General features: G+C 40.3%; 1 protein-coding gene and 1 pseudogene across 6 annotated transcripts in view; one reads left to right on the forward strand and one right to left on the reverse strand.

Annotated features, from left to right (window-relative positions):
- The first annotated feature begins 13,261 nt into the window (after positions 1–13,261).
- Positions 13,262–13,777, forward strand: LOC137769357 (ferritin heavy chain pseudogene; annotated as a pseudogene).
- Positions 13,778–14,293: 516 nt separating this feature from the next.
- The window catches only part of UTRN (utrophin), a 505,750-nt gene continuing 492,168 nt past the window's right edge, over positions 14,294–27,875 (reverse strand). For 5 of the 6 annotated variants that reach the window (XM_068550755.1, XM_068550756.1, XM_068550752.1 and 2 more), the window contains 2 exons: positions 18,959–18,981; positions 14,294–16,291 (listed from right to left, as the gene is read on the reverse strand). In XM_068550755.1, coding sequence (XP_068406856.1) covers positions 16,283–16,291; positions 18,959–18,981 — 32 coding nt within the window. In that variant the 3' untranslated portion in view covers positions 14,294–16,282. The remainder of the gene's footprint in view (positions 16,292–18,958; positions 18,982–27,875) is intronic. The other variant, XM_068550757.1, reaches the window with a different exon arrangement.

Raw genomic sequence — 27,875 nt, forward strand, 5'->3', positions numbered from 1 at the left:
ATAAATAAATAAATAAAAGAAAAAGTCTAATTGGAAAGGGCACTGACAATATAGCTAATATTTATTTAAAAATAAATAAAAATTTAAAGTCTGAAAATCCAGCAATTACTGAGATACTGACAATTTTGAGCAATACTGATAATACTAAGTTCTTCCAATATAGAAGGCATGGTTCTAAGTGATTTTCATGAACTATCATGGCATCTTATCATCTGTAATCTCTCTTGCTGCAGACTCTTTGGAGTCACGGAGGAGAGCGCAGCAACTGGGCTGCAGAGGGCAAAGCGGAGAGGCTCCCGCACAGAGGATCACTGCCCACCAGCGCTCACCAGCCCGAGAGGCTTGTTGAAACAAGAGTTCCAGGCCCAATCCCAGAGCTCTGAGTCACTAGGTCTGAAGTGGGTTCCAAGAATTTGTGTTCTAACAGGTTCCCAGGGACAGTGATGCTGATGGCCCGGGGACAACACTCTGAGAACCACTATCTGAAAGTAAGCCTGAATTTACTGATTACATTGCTCGGAAAGATCATCTAATATTGGTCTAAAGATTCCACTTAATCAATAATAGCTCTTTTCTTTCCCATAAATTTGACAACCATTCTCTCATTTAATTAAAGTTTACTGGGACTTCTCTTAAATATCCCACCTCCTTCACTAAAATTTTTTATATCCAAAAGTAAGTCAAACATATTTGTGCATTGTGTTTTTAGTTTGATTTGATAAAATAAGACTACCCTTCCTACCCCTCACCCCACCTCTCACTCCTGGCAAAATAAATTACCTATTCTGTTTCTTTCCCTTAACATGAGGCTTTCTTGGACTCAAAATATAAAAATCACAGCGTAATTTTCAATAAATGTTTGTATGATGTGTAAGATAAAGATAGAATGAAGATGTTTACTTAAACCCGATTAACTGTATGCTCACTGGTTGATTTTAATATTGATATTGCTAAGTTTGCAGTCCATTTTTATCAATAATATGACAATTGCATATGCAATTGGGGTAGTGACATTTTGTGTATATGCAATGTTCTGAGAAGTATGAAAATATATCTACATAATCTATGCCTGCACAGCTTACTGTTTCTGTTAATGTGATTTTACTATTAGGCCATCTTCACTAACATAACTTTAGCATTTCACTGTCTTTATCAACATGGTTTTGCTATTCCAGGAATCTCTTGCCCAGGAAGATAAAAGTTGCAAATAACTTCATTGTTTATTCCAGGAACTTCCCAAACACCATTTAAATGAATATCAAACTGTTCAACTCTTCAATAAATAGCATCAAACATCTGTTTACTCCTCACAGCTCTTTAAAACCCTTGCCTTAAAATCCTTTCCTTGTTGGGTCTACAAATCCTAAACTATTATATCATGATATTGATACTTACCCAATCCTAATCAAACACCTGTATTAAAAGATCTACCTTAAACCTGACTCCAAACGCTCATATATATCCCCATCCAAGACTCTATTAAGCAGTGCTCTCTTTCACCATAGTAAAAATAAGCTCAGCTTTGTCTTATCAATAGGTTATTTTAGTGTTTGTTCGTTTGTTTTTTCCAGGGAGCCAGTGTTTGACAGTCTTGGAGTTCCTACCAACAGCCATTCTAGATCTCCTTACTGTAGTAGCCCAAGACCCTTGACTAGGGCACTGCTACTCTGAGTTCCCTTGACCTCCTGCCAGGGAAACTTGTTAGAAATGCACATTCTTAACCCTGCCCCACCCCCAAAACTACTCAGTCAAAAAACTCTGGTGGTGAGCTTCCAAAAGGCTGAGATTAACTTCTAGTAAAAAGGAACCCATTTTAGGAATTCTTTATTGTCTGCTCATATTTGAAAAATATATACATATTCTTGGTGCAAACTGCCTTATTACAACTACTTGTTTCTATCTGTCCTTGTCATTTTGGTTGTACATCTATAAGAGGAAAGTTCATAGAAAAAAGGAGGAACAGAGGTCCCAATAACTCCCTTCATCAAACTGGCCCTAAGAAACTGAGAAGTTCAGTGGTTTCTTACCAGAACTCATCCTTTGAACAAACTGTCCTGGTTCCTTACCAAATCTAGGAGGACTTTCCTCAGTCTTCATTTGTTTTGCCCATGGGAGTCCAGTTTGGGAAAGATTTCTCCAAGCTCTTCCATCCTCTGTGATTAATCAGAGATGGCCTGGCCATTAGGCTGTGGGGCTAGAGTCATGAGGTTCACAAACCACCCTTTCTGACTAACCGTTCCCAGACTCCTATGGGTTTATCTCCATCCATATATATAACTGCATTCCCTCTGGGCCAGTTATCTAGTTCTCATATTTTTACCACTACAACTGCAAATCATGAGCTTAGCTTTCTAAATGACATAATTCACCAAGGATCATTTAGAATTACAGTAATCACTCCAGGGAAACTTTTTGATATAATCGAAAGTGTTCATTTGAGAATCACCTTCGAACCAAAAAGGGAACAAAATTTCAAATATCCAATTTTTGCAAATTTTGATTAGCATAAGGAAGTGGTTAAAAGAAATTCAGACCCAAAGTTGTTTCCTTAAAAAAATTCTCCACCAAAGCAAAAGAAAATGTGAAAAACATAAAACTATCTCCCTTTTTGATTCCCTCAAATTACAAAATGAACCTACTGGCCTTTATCCTATGATTCTTTTCTACCATACTATACACCTTCACTTCTCTCTACTCTTGTTTGCTCTCTGGCACTCTCCCCTCCCTGCCTAGCTGGACAGAAACCCCCAAAGCTCAACTAACTCTTTAAACTGCCCTCAGAACAGGAAAAACCTCTTGTGGTTGGTTTTAAGCTAAGGTCTCACTATGAGTTGAAAGCCACTGTCAAATAGTTTCCAAAGTCTATATAAGATAGAAAGAAATTTGCAGAGAAATGTAGGATAACTTTAGAAACCAATAATCCAGGGCTTCCAGATATACAACAATTAATTAATACATTATGGAAACTCAGGTGCAGAAAATTAAGAGAATAAGGCAGAATGGGAAGATCACAAGGGTAACTGAATAGAGTTCTAATTAAAAAGGGATCTAGAGAGGTTTAGAAAAGCTTGAAATATTGAGCACAGTCTTTTGGTGGCTATCCCCACAGACTTTCCTGTGAAAATAGACTGTTCTATGATATAGCCTTGTAGCAAAGCACGGATAAGTTCATTTGCTATTTCAAGGACAGGCTCTCTACTATTTAAGCAGAATTTAGGAGTAGATCTTGAGGCAGATGTGACCCCAGCTTTCTTCTCACTTTTTATCAATAGTCTTAAGCTACAAAGAGGGAATTTAATACGAAAGCAAAAACTAGAATGGGAAATAGCCTTTTACCAGGCCTCAAATACCTTGCTGAATATTTTTAAAAAGACTTGAAACAGAAACAGAGTAAGACTCAGGATACGTTTATTCCTTTACAGAAAACAAACAAAAAAAAACAGCTAGATACTTCTGCCTCAGTCATTCTATATGGGAAAAGGCCGTCTTCCGATGAAGTCATGAGTAGTTATTGTAAACAAAAATGCATTGGAAAAACAATTATCCTGTGTTGGTCAAGAAACTACAGGAACAAAATGAAGTGAAAAGTCAGTAAAGGTGCCCCAGGGGGAAAGTGAGCACCCAATTTCCTGTTTTACTTTTAAACTTACAAGTAGAAATTTCTCTAAATATTAAAGGGAAAACTTGCAAAATATTTATTGACACAGGCAATGCAATATCCACCTGAAATCCTACCACTGTTATACAACCTCACTTCTGGAGGGAACTTTTAGAATATATTAAAACGGAGCACAGAACTATTAGAATACTCAGTGGTGGGTGTCTCTAACAATCCTGGCACGCCTTGTGTCCCAGCCATAACCATCACCCTCGGATCTTTAACCGAGCAACATGTTTTCCTCCTTAATGATCACACACCTGGTAACTCATATGCAGTGGCTTACTGTGCAAATTGAATTCCCAAACTAAATATGCTAATAGTTCCTTTCTTGAAGTCCCTGAGGGCCTTCTATTCATCATAATGGCATAGCTAATTTGGACACTGACTTACCCATGTCAGTATACCTAAACCAAGCTCACATTGCGAATCTCAGAGGCACCAGACTTCTCATGGGCAACATATCCTAGTAAGCTGACCGGGGCTGGGCCCATCAAGGTTAAGACTGCCCCACCTAACCGTCAACTCAAATTTTCACAACAGCCTCTTAGAGTTAAAGAGGGACTACAAACAACAGCCAAAATAGAGAAAGGACTCCTCATACCTTGCGGCACCCCGGATAACACTGGTATCAGTCCTGTTGATAATCCACCGGAAACGATACGGGTCCCGCCTAGGCCAGTTCCGCCTAGCTCGACTCCGCCAAGCGCGGGTTCCGCCTAGCCAAGGTTCCGCCTAGCCCTGGTCAAAAATATTCGGGGGGCTTCCCTGGTGGCGCAGTGGTTGAGAATCTGCCTGCCAGTGCAGGGCACACGGGTTCGAGCCCTGGTCTGGGAAGATCCCACATGCCGCGGAGCAACTAGGCCCGTGAGCCACAATTACTGAGCCTGCGCGTCTAGAGTCTGCGCTCTGCAACAAGAGAGGCCGCGACAGTGAGAGGCCCGCGCACCGCGATGAAGAGTGGCCCCCGCTTGCCGCAACTAGAGAAAGCCCTCGCACAGAAACGAAGACCCAACACAGCCATAAATAAATAAATAAATAAACAAATAATTCCCATTTAAAAAAATATATAGTCCATAAAGCTCCAAAATCTGAAACTTGAATTTATCACGTGCTGGCAACTATTTATACAGCATTTACATTGCGTTAAGTATTGTCATAATCTAAAGATGATTCAAAGTATACAGGAGTATAGTATTTGCAAGCATTATGCCATTTTGTATAAGACACTTGAGCATCCCTGGATTTTGGTATCCACGGGGTCCCACAGGATTACCCAGTGACAACTGTACGTACTTGTCCAGGACACGAGGATAGCTATTCCCTGCTTCCCTGTAGTACCAAGGCCAAATATTATTTTCTTTTTGGTGGCTCCTGAAGCTAAAATTCTACAGTAGTAAATCCGTGTTCTGCTTCTTTTAGTGGTCCTTTAGGTCAAAATAATCAATATTTGTTTACATTCTCCTGGAAAAATCAACAATACACCTGGACTACTACGGCCAAAAGTGTTATTGAAGTACCCTCCTATTCTTCATAAGTTTTCAACCGCAACCTCAAGGATCTAAACTTCCTTGTGATTCTATTCTTATCTAGTATGTGGATGACCTTTTGTTGTGTTCTTAAGATGGGGCATATACCCTGAGAAAACCATAATTCAAAAAGAGACATGTACCATAATGTTCATTGCAGCACTATGTACAATAGCCAGGACATGGAAGCAACCTAAATGTCCATCGACAGATGAATGGATAAAGAAGATGTGGCACACATATACAAGGCAATATTACTCAGCCATAAAAAGAAACAAAATTGAGTTATTTGTAGTGAGGTGGATGGACCTAGAGTCTGCCATACAGAGTGAAGTAAGTCAGAAAGAGAAAAACAAATACGACATGCTAACGCATATATATGGAATCTAAAAAAAGAAAATGGTACTGATGAACCTAGTGGCAGGGCAGGAATAAAGACATAGACATAGAGAATGGACTTGAGGACATGGAGGGGGAGAGGGAAGCTGGGGCGAAGTGAGAGTAGCATCGACATATATACACTACCAAATGTAAAATAGATAGCTAGTGGGAAGCAGCAGCATAGCACAGGGAGATCAGCTCGGTGCTTTGCAAAGACCTAGAGGGGTGGGTTAGGGAGGGTGGGAGGGAGGCTCAAGAGGGAGGGGATATGGGGCTATATGTATGCATATGGCTGATTCACTTTGTCATACAACAGAAACAGAGTATTGTGATGCAATTATATACGAATAAAGATCTATTAAAAGAAAAAAGATGGGGTGAGCTCTAAGATTGATTCCATCTATTTGCTTACTGTTTTAGCTCAGAGAGGGCACGAGGTCTTCAAGAAGTTACAATTTTGTCAAAGTAACAAACTAGGTTTCATGCAGATTAACAAACCTAGAATATGACTTATCCCAAGGAGGTAAATTTCTTTCCCTTATCAGATTTGGCTTTTCAAAACTTTATCAGGCCATTAGCTGAGAGACAACTAAGAGAATTCCTGGATCTGACTAGCACTGCAGTTCCTACTTTTTCGCAGTCTTCATGTCACTGTACGATTCAATCAAATCTTCTGTAATCAACCTCTTCGAAAATCTAAGCACAAACACTCCTTTCATGAGTTAAAATTAACTCCAAAAACCTCCCAATCTGGGCCTATCTAATTATCATAAGCTTGTCTAATTGTATATAATATGAGAGATTTGAACAAGCCCTGCATGTTCTGACTCAACTTCTGTGAATCATTAGAGATCAATATCTTACTACAGTTTCTTACTTGACCTTGTGGCAAAAGTCTACTCATCTTGTTAAGGGCATGAGCCACAGCAGCCAAACTAGTGAAGGCTCTGTTAACTTTTATTTTATTTTATTTTATTTTTTATTGGGGTATTGTTGATTTACAATGCTGTGTTAGCTTCTGCTGTATGACAAAGTGAATCAGCTATATGTATACATATATCCCTTCCCTCTTAGATCTCCCTCTCCCCCCGCCCCCAGTCCCACCCATCTAGGTTACCACAGAGCACTGAGCTGAGCTCCCTGTGCTCTACAGCAGGTTCCCACTAGGTATCTCTTTTACACGTGGTAGTGTATATATGTCAATCTCAATCTCCCAATTCATCCCACCTCCCCTCCGCCCGCGGTGACCACACGTCTCTTCTCTACGTCTGCATCTCTATTCCTGCCCTGCAGATAGGTTCATCTGTACCATTTTTCTAGATTCCACATATATGTGTTAATATACAATATTTGTTTTTCTCTTTCTGACTTACTTTACTCTGTATGACAGACTCTAGGTCCATCCACGTCTCTACAAATGACCCAATTTCATTCCTTTTTATGGCAGAGTAATATTCTATTATATATATGTACCACATCTTCTTTAACCATTCCTCTGTTGATGGACACTTAGGTTGCTTCCATGTCTCGGCTATTGTAAATAGTGCTGCAATGTACATTGGGTGCATATGTCTTTTTGAATTATGGTTTTCTCTGGGTTAACTTGTTTTTTAGGGTCTCATTTAAATTTGTCAGTCCCTCATGTTGCACATTCTTTGTTACTTATTGAAAATAAAAAGTACCTCTCTGAAAGTAGACTTACCTTCTAGGAAATCCTATATTTCTCTCTCTCACATATTTCTATGCATCATTGTAATGCTTTGAATCCTGCTACTCTTCTTACATCACCTTTAAGAAGAAGGCACTTATGACTGTCTAACCTTTGCAAACTATCTAGGCCCTTCAATAGATAGGCTAGAAACTAGTTTAGAAAATCAAGACTTAGTTTTGATTGTTGATATGACATATCTTAACACTGAAACAGGAAAATATCAGGTGGTTCAAAATAGAGCTGCCATGTAATGTGGTCCTCTAAAAGGAACAGGGGCTATTTTAGAAAAAGGGTGTTGCAATTACATCTCTCTAGACCTCTCTGGTACCTAAAATATTACTGAGATCCAGTATGCAAACAAAGAAATTATGAATTTGAAGACTTTTGCTAATAACCCCATAGCTAATTCTGCAGGCTCTTCAGATGAGTGATTGTATTTATTCTCTTGGTTTAGTTCGGGTACTCGTGGCTCCTGAGAAGTGGAATGCAAACTCTGATTTGTCTGCGTTGTGGTTTTCAGATCTGTGATCCCCAGAGTTTTGCATACTGTGTGTAGCTGCTGTCACATTTAATGATCCAACAAATGTCTCCAACAAAAAAAGAACAGGAAAACCTGACACTTATGGCAGTTGAAAAACCACCCCAGAAACATGATACTTGATTGTAATAAACTGACGTGAAGTTGTGGCTTGATCATGCTTCCAGATATTAATGGTCTATCCTTCAGCTCAGGCTGAAGAAGCTGAGAACAGAGAGCATGTACACTCACTCAACTTTGTCTACAATGTCATGAATTTAGAATTCTATTGTCCTCACTAACATAGCTTTGGTATTCCTCTGTCTTCATCATCATTACTTTATTATAACTTCATTGTTCCAGAAACTTCCTGAAAAACTCATGTATATGCACATCAAACTGTTCAGTTCTTTCTTCTTCAACAGATCATATCAGACAACTCACATTCACATTCACAGTGCTCATTTCCAAAAATTGCTATCTACAACTCCTTTGTTTGTTATCAATAGTATGTGGGAAATGAATTTAGTAATCAGTACATGTTGTCTCAAAACACTGAAGAAATAGATTAGAAAATAATTCAAACAGATTGTGACAATCTAGAACATTGTTTTGCTATTTAAAAAAATATGAATAGATCTGGAAGAAAATATGACGGAGTTTTTACCTGTGTGCAAAAGAGCCAGACTGCAAAAGAAAGGGGCTTTTGGAAGAGAGAAAATATATGGTATTTATAGCTCCATTTAACATGGCAATCATATGGTTTTGTTTGTTTGCTTGTTTTGTTTTTGGCCACGTGACATGCGGGATCTTAGTTCCCCAACCAGGGATTGAACCCGTGCCCCCTGCAATGGAAGCACGGAGTCTTAACCACTGGACCACCAGGGAAGTCCCGGCAATCATATTATGATTGGATAATGTTTGGGTCAGTTTTAGCAGACACCAGGAATTCCCATTATTAAGCAAAGAAATAAACAAAAAATGGGATCTCAGGAACAATTTTTGGATACCCCAGCCATTCCTAGATCCTGTGGTTTTTGTAATACATGCCTGGTTTGGTAATGCCTGCTATGCATGGCTTGTTTAGGAAGACATGGATTTTAGAAATAGAAATTATTTTCCTCTAGAAATATAAATGTTTCCTGAACGGAGAACAGAGGGCAAACTGTCTTGATTCTTACCCATGCTTTAGCATATCTCTTTAATGATAGAAATATATTGGTTGTCACACAAGATTACTTTCTGTTTTAAAATCCTGAATTAATACTGATAATTGTTTTACTTTTCACTTGTCACTTTTCTAGACTTCATGGGCTCACCACCTATATATATTTGCAAGATTAAAACCTATGGCTAATTCAGCACCTCAAGTGTACATTACAGAATGTTTACAGGTAAGTGACTAAAGGGTTCTGTTGCTAAATGCTTTAGAAATGCAGAGTGATACACAGTTAGATAGGTTTCTTTACTTCAGGATTTCTCAAAGCTTTTATTATGTTCATGTGCATTGCGAATCTCCAAAGGGCCTTAGAGCATGCACTGTTTCTCAAAATTATTTAGTCAGGGAATCCTTTTAGTGGCGAAATCCTGCTACATCCATTGCATTTTTAGTGATCATCATGATGTCTTCTTTGGATTCTAACATCACAAACAAGCACATTGAAACATCACAGTGAAATTATTGGGATATGGTTCTATAGGTGGTGGTTAATTCTCACATTTTTTTCTTGAGCTGTATCCTTATATTTGGATACACATCCTGTGAGGATCTAGAGCGCACTACAAGTTCTTTTTTTTAATATATAAATTTATTTATTTGTTTACTTATTTATTTTTGGCTGCATTGGGTCTTCGTTACTGCGCTTGGGCTTTTCTCTAGTTGCGGTGAGCGGGGGCTACTCCTCGTTGCGGTGTGCGGGCTTATTGCGGTGGCTTCTCTTGTTGCAGAGCATGGGCTCTAGGCGGACGGGCTTCAGTACTTGAGGCACGTAGGCTCAGTAGTTGTGGCTTGCGGGCTCTAGAGCGCAGGCTCAGTACTTGTGGTGCATGGGCTTAGTTGCTCTGCAGCATGTGGGATCTCCCCGAACCAGGGCTCGAACCTGTGTCTCTTGCATTGGCAGGCGGATTCTTAACCACTGCGCTACCAGGGAAGCCCTACAAGCTCTCATAAGGACCTGCTAATCTTCCTCCCAGCTCCCATTACTATTATCATACCCTCTTGCTTATCATTGGGCTGAACCATTAGATTAGGCAGGTAGGGATTTGTTCCCTAACTAACTCTGTTTTCTGCAACTTGAACAACACCTTGCCCGCCACTTGGATATTTTGTTTCCGATTCAGTTATAGGCACTAAATTTCAAGTCAAGGAAGAATTTTGATCTGTGGTTAACATCCTCCAGTTAATCACAAGATTCCTCTTTACTTTTTAAATTTTATTATTTCATTAATGACATTTTGGGGATATAGCATCCAGCATGCGTTTTGTTTTGTACTAAGCAACCTCTTGTACTGGCCATCATTACCAATATTAACCTGCATGGTCGGGGTGGGAGTGGGGAGAGAACAGGATACGTGAGGATTATTTGGGGAAGGGTTGAGCTTTTGAAACTGCCCTCGCAGACATCCCAAGCAGCATAAATAGTTGTCCTCAGTTTGCTAAGGGGTAAACATGGCTCATGAGATCCATGGAGTGTAATGAACAAGACTATTCTAGATTTTGATAGGCTCACTCGGGTCAGATTTATGCTAGAATGGCTCAATTCTTTCCAACAGTTTTATAATGTCATTTTATTTTACTTTATCTAAGTTAAAAGAAAAAGATTGATTCGAAGTAAAAAGTTAAAAATCAGTATATTTTTAATACTTTCGTAAAATGTTTCTTAAGAAAGTATTATCAGGAACTAATTGTAATTACATCCCATGGCAGCCTGGGACCTCTTCTCATTTAATTACAAATTGAACAATTGTGGTTTCTGGACTGACAACAGAGCAAAATGTGGGCAAATTGTCAATTAACTTTTCCTAATTACTCACGTACAAAATTCAAAACAGTACCAAAAAAATAAGCTATCTGTAAAAGAATAGCTGAACCCAAGCATACACTGCAAATATTCCCAAATTATGAAAACTATGTCGCCAATTGGAATGCCTGCAAAATGCAAGATTAGTGCCAAGTTGCTAAGTTTAAACAAAGTGCAAATAAATTACGTGTTTCTAGACAAATGCTTGCCAGGGTTTGATATCACATGTATCTACTCATTTGGTCAATGTGAAGAACCTCCTGTGTATTGTGTATTCTTCCAGCTAACAATTTAAACAAAACTTCTGAGCAGTTTATAATAATATCCCTTTTATTCCATTTCTCACCTATGCTTTTTTCTTTCTTTCTTCTTTGTTTTTATTTTTTCTAATTTTAGGGCCAGTCCTTTTCTATCAGGAGGTCTTCTGCTTCTCCTAGGATTTGGGGCAAAGACATGCTAGGTTTTCCTACTTGTGTTTCCTTCTGAAATTGGATTGATAGCCTGGGGAGGAGGGGCTGATCTTCTTGATCTTTGTTTTAAAAGAAGGCTTCCTAAAAAGGCACCTTCCTTCCCACTCCATTGAGGCAGTGGACATCATGCCCAAGGAAATGGACATTATAATATTCTGGCCCATGTCCTCTGCTTTGCCTCCCTCTAAGTTTATAAGGTGAAACCTGATGGCTCCTCCCCTTAGCTACACCCTTCGTCCTGTGACTCCACAGTTTGTCTCACAAAAGCGGTGGAATCTACTCCCCATACCTAGCCTTATAACTTGCTTTGACCAACAGAATTCAGTAGAAGTGGCGATGCACCAGTTCTCAGCAAAGCCCATCCGCAGTCCCACACATCTGTCATTGCACAAAAACACACCCAGTTAGTTAGGTTGCTAGTGGATGAAAGAACCCCGCCTAGGTGCCGCAGTCATCCGAGTCTAGCCATCCCACGTCACTCAACAACCTGTCGACTCCAGACATGTGAGCAAGTCCAGCTGGGATCAGAAGAGTCCTGCCCAGATCAGCTGAACCTCACATCCCATGAGCTAAATAAATGATTATGAGGTTTAACGGCTGCTGTGTCACATTATAGTGGCAATAAATAACTAATACCACAGGTAGTGAATGTAATGGGATTGTGATTGGCCCCTGGCCTCCATCTAAGTCTCACTCTTGTTAATTAACCTCACAAAAACACAAGCTGATATCATATGTCAGTGAACTGTGGGGAGCCTACTTACAGTGTTAGGTGGTGTGGTATTAGCGGTTTCAACAAATTCTCGAGTGATTTAAAGGCCCCTGAAAAAGTTGGTCTACTGAAACAGTTGAATGGTGGCGGTCCAGAGGGGTGGGGGAATATCCAAAAGCAAACTACATTCTTTATATATATATATATATATATATATATATATATATATATATATATATATATATATATATATATATATATATATATATATGTACATTCTCAATGATAGAAGTAATAAGCTGAAGGCTTAGGCTTAGTATAAAAACAAAACTTTTTCATTTGTTCTCAGCTCCATTTTCAACTACCTACTCAACAGGTTGCTGGAAACCAACAATTGGTTCTTTAGGAATGCTTAATGTGGATATTACTTTGAGGTAGACAGGATGTTTTAAATGTATGTTTATTGAAATGGATCGATTTTCTTTTTTTTTTAATTTTATTTATTTATTTTTGGCTGCATTGGGTCTTCGTTGCTGCATGGGGGGCCTTCTCAAGTTGAGGCCAGCGGGAGGTACTCTTCGTTGCGGTGCATGGGCTTCTCATGGTGGTGGCTTCTTTTGGTGTGCAGCACGGGCGCTAGGCCCGCGGGCTTCAGTAGTCGTGGCGCACAAGCTCAGTAGTTGCGGCTCGCCGGCTGTAGAGCACAGGTTCGATAGTTGCGGCGCACAGGTTTAGTTGCTCCGCGGCATGTGGGATCTTCCCGCAGCAGGGCTCGAACCCGTGTCCCCTGCATTGGCAGGCGGATTCTTAACCACTGCGCCACCAGGGAAGCCTGATCGATTTTCTTTAACAAATTATATGTTTGGGGTTTTTCTGTTTCACAGATAGCTTTTACTTTTAGAATCAAGTAACATGATTCTCAACGCTATTTCCCCTGGGGTAGCTTCCGAAATGTACTAAATCTCCTACCAGAGTGGTAAAATCCAGTGCATATACAAAAAGGGCATTATTTAAGAGCATGAGGCTAAAAGTGGATTTGGAAGGGTAACCAACTAAATACCAATAGCACCTAAGTTATTAAAACAAAAGCTCAGACGGTCCTCGCGGAGAGTCGCGGCGGTTTCCTGCTTCAACAGTGCTGGGACGGAAGCAGCGCTCACCCGCCGCTCCGGCCGGCCGCTCCGAGCCAGCCCGCGCCACCACCTCACAGCGCCCCCCGACCGCCCCAAGGTCCCCGCCGCCGCCTCTCCTCCGCCGCCCACCATGACGACCGCGTCCCCCTCGCAGGTGCGCCAGCACTACCACCAGGGCTCGGAGGCCGCCATCAGCCTCCAGATCGACCTGGGGCTCCACGCCTCCTGCGTCCACCTGTCCGTGTCATACTATTTGGACCGCGATGATGTGGCTTTGAAGAACTTTGCCAAATATTTTCTTCACCAGTCTCGTGAGGAGAGGGAACATGCTGAGAAAATGATGAAGCTGCAGAACCAGCGGGGTGGCCGAAGCTTCCTGCAGGAGACCAAGAAGCCAGACCGTGATGACTGGGAGAATGGGCTGAATGCAATGGAATGTGCGCTACACTTGGAAAAAAGCGTGAATCCGTCACTACTGCAACTGCACAAACTGGCCACAGACAAAAATGACCCCTATTTGTGTAACTTCACTGAGACTCATTACCTGAATGAGCAGGTGAAATCCATTAAAGAATTGGGTAACCAACTTGCGCAAGATGGGGGCCCCCGAATCTGGCATGGCAGAGTATCTCTTTGACAAGCACACCCTGGGAAACAGTGATAATGAGAGCTAAGCCTTAGGTTGGCTTCCCGTAGCCACGGGGATGACTTCCCTGGTCACCAAGGCAGTGCATGCATGTTTGGGTTACCTTTACCTTTTCTATAAGTTGTACCAAAACATCTACAAGTTCTTTCCTTAGTACCATTCCTTCAAATAATGTAATTTGGTACCCCCCCAAAAAACGAAAAACAAAAAAAACAAAAGCTCAAAGGGTTTCATGTACATGTTTTTAACATCCAACATTATTTTTTCCCTATCAATAAGCCTTCTATCTGTAAAGGAAATTGAGAATTATATATATAAGAGAGAAGAGAGGAACACAGAGAAAGAGTGAGACAGTGAGAGTAAGAGAGAGAATGTATTAGTGTGTATGAGAGAAACTGCAGGAAAACATGTAGATTTATCAGGATATAGGCTCTCTTTATATTTTATTTTCATAAATGTACATTCAAAGTTGAGAGTCTACCAGTGAACACCGCTGAAGAATATCAAAGTCATCTTGTGTTAAAATTACTTTTATTCAGGATGAAAAATACAGATGTAACCAGATTAGATGATAGTCTATGATTAGTTCTTTATACCACATATTTCAAAAGAACTACATACTTATTTCCCCTTGTTGTTACTGCAATATATTTCTTTATATTTATTATTCCTTAGAAGGTTACAATGTAGTGTTTTATGTAGCTTTTCCTTAATAGCAGATGGAGAACATGTTGCACACAATTACAGGCAGAAAAAAAATACATAACTTTTCAAAGTAAGGACAAGGAAGACACCAAATCTACAACTTGTAGTTCAGAGTTCAGGGAATTTTTTTTTCTTTAAATAGGTACTTTTACTGGGTATGATGTGGTCTGATAAAAGCTTTAGATTTTTCAGACTGCAGTAGCATAAAGCTATTTCCAACACGATGGATGAAGACGGATCTGAGGTAGAAAGGTGGTCATGGCTTTCCTCTTATATAAAACGATTTTCTTCTTCTCAAAATATCTCTGCTGCAAATAGACACCCTTGTCCCCCAACCCACCCAACCTATTCTAAAAGAGTAGGAATTTCTAACTTTAAGCCTCCTTCTGGCCAGATCCCAGTTAAAGAGAACTCAAAGTTAAAATGTCCTGATGTTTTAAAAGCATATATGCTTGAATCAAAACACATTATTTTCACTTTTTTTGGTTTCTCTACATTTGGTAAATCACATAACATGTTTAAACTGAATCAAATACATGTTAACTCAGAAGCCGAACCAAATACCCAACTGAATGCACTCAAAGGTATAAGGCAGGGTGCCAGCATCTAAGCATTAATTTCATTCTTCTATAGAAGCAGTGATGTGGGCTTTTGAATGAACATTGTTCCCAAATGTATTGATCAAATGAAGGGTAATAAAAGGGCTGTTCATTCTCTCAAAAGGTAAAATGAGACATTCATTAAATTTGTGTCTGCTTTCAGAAGGAAAATAACTGGGGGCTTCAAGAGTCATAGAGGGCTTGAGTATACATAAACAACTGTAAAACTTTCTTCAAAGGGAACCAAAGACAGCCATGTGTTTTGGTATCACAATTAGGTAAATGTCTGCTGTGTATTGAATGATGAAAATCAAGACCTGGGAACTAGGAAAAGTTGGACCAAGTTTTGTTTCTGTGTCAAAATGAAAATATGCTTAAATGGGCAACCTTTGGTAAAATGATCTTTGAGATTATTATAATCCTGTCATATAGACTGGAACATGAAATAAATAAAGAAATCAAGACCTACTGATACAGAGCAGGGAAATAAAATGCAGGAAAAAAAATCCCAATAGAAATGCCAGTTAGGCCCACAGGATTTTTATTGTGGTTATCCAAGTGATCGCTAAAGAAATAAGTGTACGATGTCAAATAAAGTTAAACAGTATACACAGAGCTGTAGTCTAATCCATAAACATATAATATTTGATTGAAATATATGAACTTATTAATTTGGCCATACCATGGAAACAAATAAAGAAAATCTATTTGGTCATGTGGCTGATGAATTATAAATAACCAAAACATAATGGTAAAAGAGTCAAAGAAACAAATGAAGTTATTGTACAAGGTTAATACGAAGGAATGTAAAAATGTAAAATTGTCTTCTAATTCTTACGCAATTTTTATGGTTATTAAAAAGAAGGTATCATATTAGAAAGCTCCCACCCACTTTCCCAATACTGTATACAGTATACAAATCAGTGACAAGTGTATTACTTCCAAATACCACTCTGTTCATTAATTTACAGTTGCATAGAAAGGGAAGAAGAAAACAATAATATATGATTATTATAAAAACAAAATATCCTTTTCTCTTTGGATAGTCAGTATTTTACTCCTTCAGTAGAACACACAGTCAGCGCTCAACAGCATGATTCAAAGAGCCATGGAGCTTCTGATGAAATGGAAGTTGAAATTGGCATTTGCTGAAAAGGGCAATACTGTAAGTTAAGAAATGTTGGTTGGCTAGATGAATACTTCACATTGCCTGTGGGAAGGGAAAATAGCACTGTCAGAACAGCATTTACAGAAAACATTACAGGTAGCAGAGATCTGTCAACTCTTAAAAAAAAATTAAAGTGTTTTTTTTTTCAGAACTAGACAAGCCCTATTTTGCTTTGTTCAATGGGGACTCTTTACTCCCATGTGACTTTTGTTCCTGGGATGAGGTCCTTTGCTCTCATCCTGAAGTTACTTAGTCTGCTTTTTATCCACTCAGCTGATATAGGGGAAGTCTGGAAGACTTTTATTTTGCCCAGGCTGGAAACCAAGTTAAAATTGAGAAGACTTGTCTTTTTTTTTGCAGGAAGGTACCAATGTTCAGTGATTTAGGCTGGTGTAAGCACCGTCTCTCCCTGAGGGTCTGTGGGAGGTCTCCTGCAGGGTGGTACCCTTGACAATTCCAACTGGTCTCAGTCCCCAGCTGGGGTCCAGACACCAAGAACTCAAGACAGGAATTACAGTCCAAGGGTGTGCAGTGGTTCCAGTTAAAGGCTCAGGGCCAATGTACATAGGCAAGGGAGGATAGAAATCCAGGCCACACTAAGGGTAGTGGTATCAACCTTTCGAAGAGAAGGTCAAACAGTTCGGTCCATCATCATTAAAACCCATGTCCTCAAATTCTTCTCTGAATGAACCTTTCACTTGCATGCTCTAATGGATATCTGGATCTCCCCTGAAGACACAGCTTCAACACAGGACTGTTTTTCATCCCTCACACTCCTCAGATATTGGATAGGTCCATACTGTGTTTTTCACAGCACTTTCTCCCTCTCCTCCCTAAAAATACCCAGCTTTGACTCTCTTGTCATCAGACTATACCGCCCACTATGCAGTCATCTTCTGGCTCCTTGGTTCACGTCCCCTTACCTCTTGAAGAAAAAAATGGCTCACTGTCAACTCACTATTTATTTTATTTTATTTTATTTACATTTTTTATTTTTGGCTGTGTTGGGTCTTCGTTTCTGTGCGAGGGTTTTCTCTAGTTGTGGAAAGCGGAGGCCACTCTTCATCGCGGTGCGCGGGCCTCTCACTATCGTGGCCTCTCTTGTTGCGGAGCACAGCCTCCAGACGCGCAGGCTCAGTAGTTGTGGCTCACGGGCCTAGTTGCTCCGCGGCACGCGGGATCTTCCCAGACCAGGGCTCGAACCCGTGTCCCCTGCATTGGCAGGCAGATTCTCAACCGCTGCGCCCCCAGGGAAGCCCTCACTCACTATTTTTAAATGTTCATGATTTCAGTGCTCACATAGATGATTCTTCCAAAATTCTGGCCTCTTAGTTCCTTGAGCTCCTCTCCTCGGAGAATCCATCCTCACCCTTCTCAGCCACTCATTCGAAGTTGCAAATCTGGACCATCACCAATACCTGCATCCCCTCCAACATTTCAGTTTCAATCATCCCACTTTCTGACAACCCACCTGTACCTTCCCAGCTGACTTCCACTAGGACCCCAACTTCACCCATCCTTTGGTGCTACAACCCATTGATACTTGGTCTCCCATACCTAACACACCCTCACTTCTCTTCCTACCAAACTCAGGTGCTTGTTCAATCATTATCATCAACCCTTTGCCTCTTCCCTTGAACTGCTGTACTCTCTTGGCCAAACCACAACTTCAACTTTGGTTAAATGCAATACTTGGCCTACTCTGGTACTGTGCTCATGAACGTGAATGTTGCTGAAGGGCCACACATAGCCCTGCAGACAGGCCTCAGGTTAAATTCATGAGCAAGAAAGTGGTGGCCTTTAATGCCACCTGGTAGTCACTCTACTTCTCTATCCATGTGCTCTCCTGAGCCCCAAGCAGCTACTACCCATCCTCCAGTCTCTTCTCACACCTCCGATGCCTCCTCCCCATCCTCACTCTCTGCTGAAGCCCCTGCTTCTGACTCACTAAGACATCAGAAGCAGTCAGAAGGCTTTTACTCTCTGGGATGAGGTTCTTCCTTCTCACGAGCTCTCACACCACGTCCAGTAATCTACTTCATATTCCTTCGTTGTCCCTCCAGTTACTGAAGATGAACCATCTGTGCTTCTCCTTAAGATCTCAGCCCCTCTTGCCATTAAGGCAGTAACCCAATCAGAGGGTTCACTGTTTCAAAGAGATTCATAAACAAGTTCATGAGAGAAAGTGTTCTCCAAAGATTTACTGTGGTCTTGGGACACACTGTTTCTAAGAGCACCTGATAAAGAAAATACTGAAAGGCACATGGCTATAGCTGCCAACAGTTCTCAGCAGAATTTTAAATGAAAAATCAAAACCTTTTCCCCTCAGAGTAACAAAAGCCCCTTTGGGTAGTGCTCCAGTCAGTGCTTTTAAGTCCATGTTCTGTGATAGCTACCTTAAGTAGATACCTGGGAGAACAATGTCAGTCAAATCTATCCAGGGTAACTTTATATAGTACATATGAGGCCTTTAAAAAGCTGTTTGAACACAAAAGGTCTAGCACTTGGCATTTCGGGCATTTGGAAGGACTGGCTTGGGAGGGGTCCCCCTCCCTGGACTGACAAACTGTTGTATTTAATCAACTAACATGTCAAGCAAGTTTACTTATTTACATGGGGAATAAAGTAGCACTAAAATCGATGGTAGCTAATCACTTACTCTAGGTTATAATCTATAACACCCAAACCAATCAATCCATTAACTCTTACCTGTGGCCTGCTGGGGAGATTTGCTGAAAGAGAAAACAAAAGTAATCAATTGAAGGTGGTACTGTGGTTCCCCCTTTCAGGCATGCAAAAGTGTGGACTGTACCATTCCCAGCTGTTAAGTGGATGTTAATAAGAAAAGAAGAACAGGTTTGGGGATTTTTTTTTTTTTTTTTTTTTTTTTTTTGCCTAGATGCTTTAACAGGGCTAGTTTCCCTAGTTAGCTTCTCATATCTCATGTGCTGTAAGATACAAAAATTCCACCAAAATATGCAAAAGATATGCCAGCTCTCTCAAATAAGTACACACTAAAGCATTCAGTGAGTAATTAGTTTTGCAAAAAATCTCAAAATTTCCTGTTGAAATCAAGCCATATATTTAGTTTATGTATTAGAACAGAGCAAATTCTGTACATTCTACTGAATAGTACAGATTCTGACCAAGAGGTCATTGGGGAAATGAAGGAGCCCAAATCTTTAGTTTCTGCCCCCCTTACCCCAAAGTCTAGGAAGATGGTGGCGATGTGTTTGCGTCAAGGAAAGGTCTGGCCTAGTCCTCAGCACTCAGAAGTCTTCTAGGAACTTGGGCTAATTGTGCCTTCCATGGTCTCAGTTAAGAGCATAAGAGAACTTAGAATATGGTGTCTAATTTGCCTTTGCATCTGAGCAGCTCAATTCCTTCTTGGTTACAGAGGCCATAGGACAGTGTAGCTGATGCGGTGGGACCTGGGAGGGCAGGCACTAGCAAGTCTCTTCTTTAAGGCCTCTGCTTTTTCATCTCTCCCTTTTACTGTGCCATCTCAAAATTATTGGACTGGTACTCAACCCTGGGGGACAGAGGGAGCTCCACCCTCCAGTGATGGTAACATCTTTTCTGGGTCAAATAAGAATTGTCCCTAATCAAACAGCATGTCACTCCTTTCATCTCTCATTTTTCTTTGCTGAGGGAAAAAAAAGACATCTGTGACCACATAGTGGGTGCTTTGTGAGAAAGAAAGTGAGCAAGAAGGGCAACTTCCTTATGATGCCTGGAGGGAAAGTGTGAGCCCCAGCAGTACTGGGGGGAATGATCAGGTTAAAAAAGCCTAGTCCTACCAGGCATGTAAATTATATCAGGAGAAAAAGAGTGGATCTCCTTACACATATGGGAGCTACACCTGTATGGGAACGACACCATCCTGAGGGAAAGCTTAGTTGCATTAGCATGAAGTACACCATAGGCAGAGTTATGCTTCTCTTCTAAGTAACAAATACCCAAATCCAAACAGAAATCAAATCCATTTTGCTCCAAATCAACATTTTAACCCTATAGTCTTGTAAGTCAAACTGAACAAATCATACAAGTATATTTTTTAAAGAAATCAGGAAAACATTGCATTGTAGTAGGTCTTGAGATTTTGATGAACGTCAGTAAAGCTGAATAAATATAGGCAGAAGGAGACCTTCAAGATGGCGGAGGAGTTAGACGCAGAGATCAGCTTCCTCCACACAAATACATCAAAAATACATCTACATGTGGAACAACTCCTAGAGAACACCTACTGAACACTGGCAGAAAACCTCAGACTTCCCAAAAGGCAAGAAACTCCCCACGTACCTGGGTGGGGCAAAAGAAAAAAGAAATAACAGAGACAAAAGAATAGGGATGGGACCTGCACCTCAGCGAGGGAGCTGTGAAGGAGAAAAAGTTTCCACACACTAGGAAGCCCCTTCGCGGGCAGAGACTGTGGGTGGCGGAGGCAGGAGCTTCGGAGCCACGGAGGAGAGTGCAGCCACAGGGGTGCGGAGGGCAAAGCGGAGAGATTCCTGCACAGAGGCTCGGCGCCGAGCAGCACTCACCAGCCCGAGAGGCTTGTCTGCTCACCCGCCGGGGCGGGCGGGGGCTGGGAGCTGAGGCTCTGGCTTCAGAGGTCAAACCCCAGGGAGAGGACTGGGGTTGGCGGCGTGAACACAGCCTGAAGGGGGCTAGTGCGCCGCAGCTAGCTAAGAGGGAGTCTGGGAAAAAGTCTGGACCTGCCAGAGAGGCATGAGACCTTTGTTTCGGGGTATGCGAGGAGAGGGGATTCCTTCCCAGTGTGCCCACCGAAGGCAGAGCACTGCCTAAGTGAGCTCCAGAGATGGGCGTGAGCCGCGGCTATCAGCTCGGAACCCAGAGAAGGGCATGAACGGCTAATGCTGGTGCCAGTGCCACCAAGAATCCTGTGTGCAAGCACAGGTCACTATCCACACCTCCCCTCCCAGGAGGCTGTGCAGGCTGCCACTGCCAGGGTCCCGTGATCCAGGGACAACTTCCCCAGGAGAACACACGGCGCGCCTCAGGCTGGTGCAACGTCACGCCGGCCTCTGCCGCTGCAGGCTCGCCCCACATTCCAATTATGACTATCATACCCCTCCCGCCCCCCGGCCTGAGTATGGAAGAGTGTCCTAATCAGCTGCTGCTTTAACCCCCTCCTGTCTGGGCAGGTAACAGACTCCTGAGGGCGGTCTATACACAGAGGCAGGGCCAAAACCAAAGCTGAACCCTAGGAGCTGTGGGAACAAGAAAAGAAAGGAAAATTTCTCTGTGCAGCCTCAGGAGCAGCAGATTAAATCCTCACAGTCAACTTGAGGTACCCTGCATCTGAAGAATACCTGAAGAGAAAACAAATGTTCCCAAAATTGAGGTGGTGGACTTTGGGAGCAACTGTAGACTTGGGGTTGGTTTTCTGTGTCTAATTTGTTTCTGATTTTATGTTTATCTTAGTTTAGTATTTACTGCTTATTATCATTGGTGGATTTGATTATTGGTTTGGTTGCTCTCTTCCTTTTATATATATATATATTTCTTTTTATTTTTCCTTTTCCTCTTTTTGTGAGTGTCTATGTCTATGCTTCTTTGTGTGATTTTCTCTGTATAGGTTTGCTTTTACCATTTGTCCTGAGGTTCTGTCTGTTCGTCTTTGTTTTTGTTTTTGTTTTTGCTTTTCTCTCTTCCTTTTCTTCTGAGCCATGTGGCTGGCAGGGTCTTGGTGCTCTGGTCGGGTGTCAGGCCTGAGCCTCCGAGATGGGAGGGCCAAGGCCAGGACATGGACTACCAGAAACCTCCCAGCCCCACGTAATATCAATTGGCGAGAGCTCTCCCAGAGATCTTCGTCTCAACACTAAGACCCAGCTCCAACCAATGGCCAGCATGCTCCAGTGCAGCACGCCCCATGCCAAACAACTAGCAAGACAGGGACACAACCCCACCCATTAGCAGAGAGGCTGCCTAAAGTCATACTAAGTTCACAGACACTCCAAAACACACCACCAGACACGGCCCTGCCCACCAGAAGGACAAGATACAGCCCCATCTACCAGAATACAGGCACCAGTCCCTGCCACCAGGAGGCCTACACAAGCCACTGAACCAACTGCACCCACTGGGGGCACACACCAAAAATAACAGGAACTATGAACCTGCAGCCTGCAAAAAGGAGACCCCAAACACAGTAAGTTAAACAAAATGAGAAGACAGAGAAATATGCAGCAGATGAAGAAGCAAGGTAAAAACCCAAATAAATGAAGAGGAAATAGGCAGTCCACCTGAAAAAGAATTCAGAGTAATAACAGTAAAGATGTTTCAAAGTCTCAGAAATAGAATGGAGAAAATACAAGAAATGTTTAACAAGGACTTAGAAGAACTAAAGAGCAAACAAACAATGATAAACAACACAATAAATGAAATTAAAAATACTCTAGAAGGAATCAATAGCAGAATAACTGAGGCAGAAGAACAGATAAGTGACCTGGAATATAAAATAGTGGAAATGACTACCACAGAGCAGAATAAAGAAAAAAGAATGAAAAGAATTGAGGACAGTCTCAGAGACCTCTGGGACAGCATTAAATGCACCAACATTCGAATTATAGGCGTCCCAGAAGAAGAAGAGAAAAAGAAGGGTCTGAGAAAATATTTGAAGAGATTATAGTTGAAAACTTCCCTAACATGGGAAAGGAAATAGTTAATCAAGTCTAGGAAGCACAGAGAGTCCCATACAGGATAAATCCAAGTAGAAACACTCCAAGACACATATTAATCAAACTATCAAAAATTAAATATAAAGAAAAAATATTAAAAGAAGCAAGGGAAAAGCAACAAATAACATACAAAGGAATTCCCATAAGGTTAACAGCTGATCTTTCAGCAGAAACTCTGCAAGCCAGAAGGGAGTGGCAGGACATATTTAAAGTGATGAAAGGGAAAAACCTACAACCAAGATTACTCTACCCAGCAAGGATCTCATTCAGATTCAACGGAGAAATTAAAACATTTACAGACAAGCAAAAGGTAAGAGAATTCAGCACCACCAGACCAGCTTTACAACAAATGCTAAAGGAACTTTTCTAGGCAGGACACACCTACAATAACAAACCCAAAACAATTAAGAAAATAGTAATGGGAACATACATATTGATAATTACCTTAAATGTAAATGGATTAAATGCTCCAACCAAAAGACACAGGCTGGCTGAAGGGATACAAAAACAAGACCCGTACATATGCTGTCTACAAGAGACCCAAATCAGACCTAGGGACACATACAGACTGAAAGTGAGGGGATGGAAAAAGATATTCCATGCAAATGGAAATCAAAAGAAAGCTGGAGTAGCAATACTCCTATCAGAAAAAATAGACTTTAAAATAAAGACTATTACAAGAGACAAAGAAGGACACTACATAATGATCAAGGGATCAATCCAAGAAGAAGATATAACAATTGTAAATATTTATGCACCCAACATAGGAGCACCTCAATATATAAGACAAATGCTAACAGCCATAAAAGGGGAAATCAACAGTAACACAATCATAGTAGGGGACTTTAACACCCCACTTTCACCAATGCACAGATCACCCAAAAAGAAAATAAATAAGGAAACACAAGCTTTAAAAGACACATTAGACCAGATAGACTTAATTGATATTTATAGAACATTCCATCCAAAAATAACAGAATGCACTTTCTTCTCAAGTGCTCATGGAACATTCTCCAGGATAGATCATATCTTGGGTCACAAATCAAGTCTCAGTAAGTTTAAGAAAATTGAAATCATATCAAGCATCTTTTCCAACCACAACGCTATGAGACTAGATATCAATTACAGGAAAAAAAAATGTAAAAAATACAAACACATGGAGGCTAAACAATATGCTACTAAATGACCAAGAGATCACTGAAGATATCAAAGAGGAAATCAAAAAATACCTAGAAACAAATGACAGTGAAAACACGATGACCTAAAACCTATGTGATGCAGCAAAAACAGTTCTAAGAGGGAAGTTTACTGCCATACATCCTACCTCAAGAAACAAGAAACATCTCAAATAAACAACCTAACCTTACACCTAAAGCAATTAGAGAAAGAAGAACAAAGAAACCCCCAAGGTTAGCAGAAGGAAAGAACCATAAATATCAGATCAGAAATAAATGAAACGGAAAGCGAAATTAAGGAAGCAATCCCACTTACCATAGCAACAAAAAGAATAAAATACCTAGGAGTAAAGCTTCCTAAGGAGACAAAAGACCTGTATGCAGAAAATTATAAGACACTGATGAAAGAAATTAAAGATGACACAAACAGACGGAGAGATATACCATGTCCTTGGATTGGAAGAATCAACGTTGTGAAAATGACTATACTACCCAAAGCAATCTACAGATTCAATGCAATCCCTATCAAATTACCAAAGGCACTTTTTACAGAACTAGAATGAAAAATTTTACAATTTGTATGGAAACACAAAAGACCCTGAATAGCCAAAGCAATCTTGAGAAAGAAAAACGGAGTTGGAGGAATCAGGCTCCCGGACTTCAGACTATACTACAAAGCTACAGTAATCAAGACAATATGGTACTGGCACAAAAACAGAAATACAGATCAATGGAACAGGATAGAAAGCCCAGAGATAAACCCATGCACATATGGTCACCTTATCTTTGACAAAGGAGGCAAGAATATACAATGGAGAAAAGACAGCCTCTTCAATAAGTTGTGCTGGGAAACTGGATGTAAAAGAATGAAATTAGAACATTTCTTAACACCATACACAAAAATAAACTCAAAATGCATTAAAGACCTAAATGTAAGGCCAGACACTACAAAACTCTTAGAGGAAAACATAGGCAGAACACTCTATGACATAAATCACAGCAAGATCCTTTTTGACCCACCTCTCAGAGGAATGGAAATAAAAACAAAAATAAACAAATGGGACCTAATGAAATTTAAAAGCTTTTGCACAGCAAAGGAAACCATAAACAAGATGAAAAGACAACCCTCAGAATGGGAGAAAATATTTGCAAACGAAGAAACTGACAAAGCATTAATCTCCAAAACATACAAACAGCTCATGCAGCTCAATATCAAAAAAACAAACAACCCAATCCAAAAATGGGCAGAAGACCGAAATAGACATTTCTCCAAAGAAGACATACAGATGGCCAAGAGGCACATGAAAAGTTGCTCAACATCACCAATTGTTAGAGAAATGCAAATCAAAACTACAATGAGGTATCACCTCACACCAGTTAGAATGGGCATCATCAGAAAATCTACAAACAAGAAAACCTGGAGAGGGTGTGGAGAAAAGGGAACCCTCTTGCACTGTTGGTGGGAATGTAAATTGATACAGCCACTATGGAGAACAGTACAGAGGTTCCTTAAAAAACTAAAACTAGAGCTACCACATGACTCAGCAATCCCACTACTGGGTATATACTCTGAGAAAACCATAATTCAAAAAGAGTCATGTACCACAACGTTCACTGCAGCACTATTTACAATAGCCAGGACATGGAAGCAACGTAAGTGTCCGTCGACAGTTGAATAGATAAAGAAGATGTGGCACATATATATAATGGAATATTACTCAGCCATAAAAAGAAACAAAATTGAGTTATTTGTGGTGAGGTGGATGGACCTAGAGTCTGTCATACAGAGTGAAGTAAGTCAGAAAGAGAAAAACAAATACCGTATGCTAACACATATATATGGAATCTAAAAAAAAAAAAATAAATGGTTCTGAAGAACCTAGGCGCAGGACAGGAATAAAGATGCAGACATAGAGAATGGACTTGAGGACACAGGGAGGGAGAAAGGTAAGCTGGGACGAAGTGGGAGAGTGGCATGGACATATATACACTACCCAATGTAAAATAGAGAGCTAGTGGGAAGCAGCCACATAGCACAGGGAGATCAGCTTGGTGCTTTGTGACCACCTAGAGGGGTGGGATAGGGAGGGTGGGAGGGAGACGCAAGAGGGAGGGGACATGGGGATATATGTATACGTATAGCTGATTCACTTTGTTATACAGCAGAAACTAACACAACATGGTAAAGCAATTATACTCCAATAAAGATGTTATAAATAAATAAATATGGCAATTCACAGTGAAAATATGCTTGTAGATAAAAAAATTGAAAAAGCATTTGTTGGTCTATTAGTAAAAAATAATATTCAGGTTACTACTAGTATCATATATATTTGGATGATGCAAATGAAAAAACCAACAAAAGATTTTGCACTAAAAAAATTAGTTACAGCAGTCAGTGGAAATTTTAGTATGTTGGTTTATAGGCAACACAATTAAATTCCCTTCATTAACTCCTTGCCAGGAAGAGATGGAAACGCTTGCCTCTCTGCTCTGAAATTCAATGTAAATAATTAAAAGAAAATTTTAAAAGGCCATAATTCAAGGATGCTATCAGGACCAACTGGGATATTAATCCAAGATAGATGAATTCTAAAGTGTTACGTGCAACAATATACAGACACAGTAAGAAAAAAAAAGTCATGTTTAAGTAGGCAATTCATGCAATTAGGATTTAAGAATACAATTTCATTTTAATTCCTAGACTTCCAGGAGTGGAAATTCACTTGTGACCATGCTAATTTTTAATTCACAAAGGATCAAAAGTCAAGATTAACATGCCGATCTCAATTCATTGTATGCTGGTGACAAGCAATTTTAAAGTTCTTGTTAGTTACAGGGGCTCAAGGGATTGGTTTGCCACTAGGAAGATGCCAATCTGATCTGCTTTCAAAAAATCCTCCAAAGGTGGTCAGTAAGCTTCGGGAATGCGAAGGCTTATTAAAATATTTGCTAGCTTGAGCAACTTGAAAGGGGCAACAAAGCTAAGGAATCCTACAGAATCTTCTAAGTACCATCTGGGGGAAACTTCAACAACTAAACCTTCCTTCCCAGTGGGAATATGTAATCATTCATTCATTCAATTCAGAAATGTATTGAGCACCAAATCTATGGCAGGTGCTTATTTCTATTCTGTATCCATTTTCTTAAAGAGTTTAATAACTTTAGGCAGAACTTTAAAAATATATATCAATTTTACAAATAAATCAGTTACACCTTTATTTTTCTGGAAAGCTGTCCCTATCTTGGAGATTTTTATATTATCAAAGCAAAGTATAATATATAAATACCAAGAAGAGCAATCTAAACCCAAATTAATAGCAGAACCTCGGAAACAAAAAATAATAAGATCTAAATTTAAAAGGATTTCTAAAATAATACTATCGTCATTTCCTATATGGGATGTACTTGAGCTCTTCAAAATAACATATGATTAGTAATACTCATCCACAGAAAACTATAAATATTACAAATATTTGTGAATGTGCAAACTTTGACTGTGAGAACACAGGGCCACATCCTGTTAAGGAATCTTGGGTTTCTGCAACTCACCCTCACAATAGAGAATTGCACAGGTGAGAAGGCACCAGTGCAAAGTGGGAGTTTAACCTGTCATGTAGATCCCACTGAAGATACATACTGTTCTCAGGAACCAATAATAGCTATTAATGGCTAATAAGATACCAACCAATGGGAATTTTACACTTGCCTTTAAGGGAAGCCAAAAAATGAAATGAATGCATCCCT

This window comes from Eschrichtius robustus, chromosome 9, assembly GCF_028021215.1.
Source record: "Eschrichtius robustus isolate mEscRob2 chromosome 9, mEscRob2.pri, whole genome shotgun sequence".
Lineage (NCBI taxonomy): Eukaryota > Metazoa > Chordata > Mammalia > Artiodactyla > Eschrichtiidae > Eschrichtius > Eschrichtius robustus.